Below are 3,890 nucleotides of genomic sequence, written 5' to 3'. Positions count from 1 at the left end.
GTATTTATATTTGTGGACAAGCTGTTTAGATTGTCAAAAAGCCTGTGTTTGTACTGCCCAGCCAATCACAGAGCTCTCAGCTCAAAGAGTTTCTTATCAAACAAGAGAGGTCAAGTCTCTCGCTGGAGTCCTGTTGTCTGGGCCAAAACAGATTAGCAGCCGAAAACTGGTTATAAGAAGATATGGTAACCGGACAGTGTCAAGGTAGAACAGATATACATAATTAATCCATAACAGTAGCTAAAAGCTAAACATAACAAAATCCATAGCTAAAATTATTAAAACTAACTAAAGCTAAATGTTGCAAAACAGTGGCTAAAAAATGTAGCAAAATTGTAGCTAAAAGCTAAATGTAGCCTAAGACCAAGTTAGCCTTAATGGATTTCAGAGAATAATGTTTTGATGAATTTGGAAACATCTTGATGTATTTGTGTAAAGAAGTTAAGTTTTGTAATTAAAGTTTTACAGATTTAACTTTGTGTTTCTGCCGTCTCAGGTTCAGTGCCACAGCTACACCGGCTACTGCTGGTGCGTGACGCCGAACGGACGGCCCATCAGCGGCTCAGCTGTGGCCAATAAAAAACCTCGATGTCAAGGTGGGTGACGTTCGATGGCTTGGTTCAACACTGATGATCATTTTGATCTTCAGTCCTGTGAGAAACCGTCCGGGTCCTGGTGTCTGGACCGGACCAGACCGGCGGTCTCAGGGTTTTAAAGGGCCACCCCAGAACCGATCATAACTGGAGCCACTGGGCTGCGGTCTAAACAAACCAGTGAAAATCCCTGAAGTTTTCCTGTAAACGTTCCTGGAGGACGGTCTCTGCCGTACAACAAACTAACCAAAGCCACATGTCATCTCTGTGATTCTCTGACTGCATGGGAGGTTTCGGCTGCTGGCTCGCTGCAGCCGAAGAGTTTCAATCAATTTTCCACCTTTAATTGGGTCGTAGTTTTGTTTACTTCTCAATTAGGATGCATTCGAGCAAACAAGAGAAATAAAAGCAGCATGAATGTTGAGCGCTGAACATCTTGACTTTAATTTGCTGAAAAAAATTGGAAAAGTTGAAGCAGAACAAAAGCTAAAGGTGGCACAGAAGTAGCTAAACTGAGGCTAAAAACAAGAAAAATTTGCTAAAATTAGCAAAAATTTGCTAAAATTAGCAAAAATGATGCTAAAATTAGCTAAGCAGCAATGAGCAAATAATGAGCAAAATGCTAACTAAAGGTTTAGTGTAGCAAAAGGGTAGAAATAATAAATAAAAACTAAAAGTAACTGTAGCTAACAGCTAAAAGTGGAAGAAAAATAGCTAAAATCTAAAACGACCATAAAAAACAAAACAAAGATAATTTGATGAAGCAGATTTCAAAGCAGGCAATGTTTTTTTAAATGATTGAATAATGAGGCATTTTATGTCGCTGAATAAGCTGAATATTTTAGTAAATGAGCAGCTAAAGTACGTGAAAGTAGTTTTATTGCAAGAAAAGTATACAAAAATTAAAAAAAACCCACAGGTTCTTATATTTGTTTGTTTTCACAATAAAAACTTAAGTGTGATTGATTTTTTTATGATTCTGTCATTTTCTCTTTTTTTTTTCAGGCTCAAGACACGATAAATTGACCACAAAAGCGCCGCGTAAAGAAGGTGAGAATTTAATTCCGAAACAACGAACGCTCAGGAACACATGGCCTCTTTGTGAGCGCATGTTTAGTCTTGGTACCCTAATGTCAGCTCCTTGGCTCGAACGCTCCGGCTTGTTGACTTAACGTGTACAAATGTGGGCTTGTGCAACTCGGTCGGGCTCCGACCGCTGCGCACCATGATGAATACCCCTTCAGCTCAYAGAAAGGAGCCAGCTAACCACAAAAAGCAAAGTGGAGGGATACGTTTGCCAGTTGTGATCAGGTCACTGAAATGTAAATAAGCTTTTTTTTTCTTTTTCATTGTACTGGAAACGATCGTGGACGGAGCCAAACCGATCGAAGGTACTGACACGCTGCTGTCAAAATACGTGTTGGGTTGCAGAAATGTTTTTGCGTGTGTGTTTTTATGTACTTTTATCATAGTTATTGTTGTTCTGCTTCTCTGTCACTTTGWTGGAGTCACACAAGGTTCTGAGCTRTACTGTACCAACCTGGTACCTAAAATTAAAAGTGTGTGTACTTGGTACTTACTGAATGTGTACCAGGTACTTACAGAGCAGAGGTGTCAAACTCATTTCACCGAGGTCCATCTGTAATAAACTTCAACGTTTCGTGTTTAACATTGACTAAATCATCACGTTCCTGATCCCCGCTAACAAACACTAACTGAGCTCTACCTGGTATTTCCTGCACAGAAACAGTGTTTTAACACATCCTTCTCGTAAACGCTGAACATTACTAAGTGTACAACTTACTAAATGTGAAATAAATACTAAAGAAATACTATAAGAGAGATTTACTCACTGATGAGTTGTGGTGAGTAGCCGCCATCTTGAATTCTGAACTCTCCCACTTTCCAACAGGGAATTCCCACGAATAATCAACATGCATAAGAGATGCAGTTTACAGTCAATGCTGGCTTCAAAAGTAGCCTATTTTGAGACAATAATACATGGATATTCAACTAAATTGCTCAGGGGGGCACAGTTACTCAAAGTCAACAGCTCAGGGGTCAGACAAGTATTATCATCTGTCATCTTTTAAATTTATTTTGTTTTGTTGCGTTGAATAAACTGAAAGTTTACAATTAAATTTTTTAATTAGTGAAAAAAAAGAAAAATTGTGTATATGGGGGTGGGGGGTTGCTCTCTGACGGCTTGATGGAAGTTGCCCATGGGCCAAATTTGGTCCATGGGCCTTGAGTTTGACAGGTGTGCTTTAAAAGCAAAATACTGCAAGCAGAAACTATGGTCGTATTCATAACTGATAGTCCGGTAGACTCTGTTCGATTGGGGACCAAAATTGCAAGATTTGTTTACATTTTCAGTTGGTGCAGTTCATATTCACACTGCACTTTATCAAACAAACCAAATCCTATGAACAACCTGTTCCTCTCCCTCACCTGTGGGGGTGCTGCACCACGAACCACTGAAGGAATCAACATAAAAACCACAGGAGAAGATATGGAGCGCCACTTCCTTCTTCACAAAATGTAAACAAACATGGAGTGACGTCAGATTTTAGTGGTTGTAGGATTTATTTTTTGGTTTTGGCAAACGTGCCAAAACAATAGTCTTCAAACATGAGCTCAGTATGAGAGGAAGACGAGGCAGAACCGCAGAGAATATTGTTTTTCACTCAAGGAGGCTGAGATGGCTCTGTGTGAGGCGGCGTTCACCGAGTAGGAGTAAGTCCAACTTCACAGCAGTGATGTCGACCTATAAAGACATCCAGCGAGGTATTGACAAGATATGAGAAACTTTATTATTATTACTCAGCATGCCATGTGCTTNGGTTCTCATTTCCCACAATGCTTTGTGTCTGCTTACATAGCAGGAAGGCAATGTTTAGAACTCCCTTTCCCAGCAAAAACAGTTAAAGTTTGTAATCCATACTAAAATTTTGTATGTATTGATTCATTTTACTTTACAATCAGAGCTCCTTTTTTAAAAGAAATAAAGTTTGAACGCTGGAGCTCAATACTTCACATAATTGGTCGAAGCAATCCACCAACGGGGCTAGACAGACATCTAGTGGTCAAATGGAGCAACTACATGGAAAACTTTCGTTTCCCATCACAAATCAAATCCGTCATGTACCCAGAATGCATCACTTCAGTTTTCCAGTAAAAGTTTTAAAATTGCTTTACTGATGCTTCTTTAATGGAAAATCTACAACAAACAAAAGAAAAAGGCAAAGAAGCAGCCAAACTAGCAATCCTCAACAACTTTTTAAAGAATCAGCCGAA

The 3,890-nt window shown here is 39.3% G+C and overlaps 1 protein-coding gene across 3 annotated transcripts in view; it reads left to right on the top strand.

Annotated features, from left to right (window-relative positions):
- Positions 1-3,890, top strand: part of smoc2 (SPARC related modular calcium binding 2) — a 36,072-nt gene that overhangs the window by 10,466 nt on the left and 21,716 nt on the right. For all 3 annotated transcript variants that reach the window (XM_014005460.1, XM_014005459.1, XM_014005458.1), the window contains exons 4-5: positions 497-596; positions 1,599-1,643. In XM_014005460.1, the coding sequence (XP_013860914.1) occupies positions 497-596; positions 1,599-1,643 (145 nt within the window). The remainder of the gene's footprint in view (positions 1-496; positions 597-1,598; positions 1,644-3,890) is intronic.

Source organism: Austrofundulus limnaeus, unplaced genomic scaffold (assembly GCF_001266775.1).
Source record: "Austrofundulus limnaeus strain Quisiro unplaced genomic scaffold, Austrofundulus_limnaeus-1.0 Scaffold30, whole genome shotgun sequence".
NCBI classification, from domain to species: domain Eukaryota; kingdom Metazoa; phylum Chordata; class Actinopteri; order Cyprinodontiformes; family Rivulidae; genus Austrofundulus; species Austrofundulus limnaeus.
The sequence above is the reverse complement of the archived record's forward strand: the minus strand, read 5'-3'. Positions and strand labels throughout refer to the sequence as shown.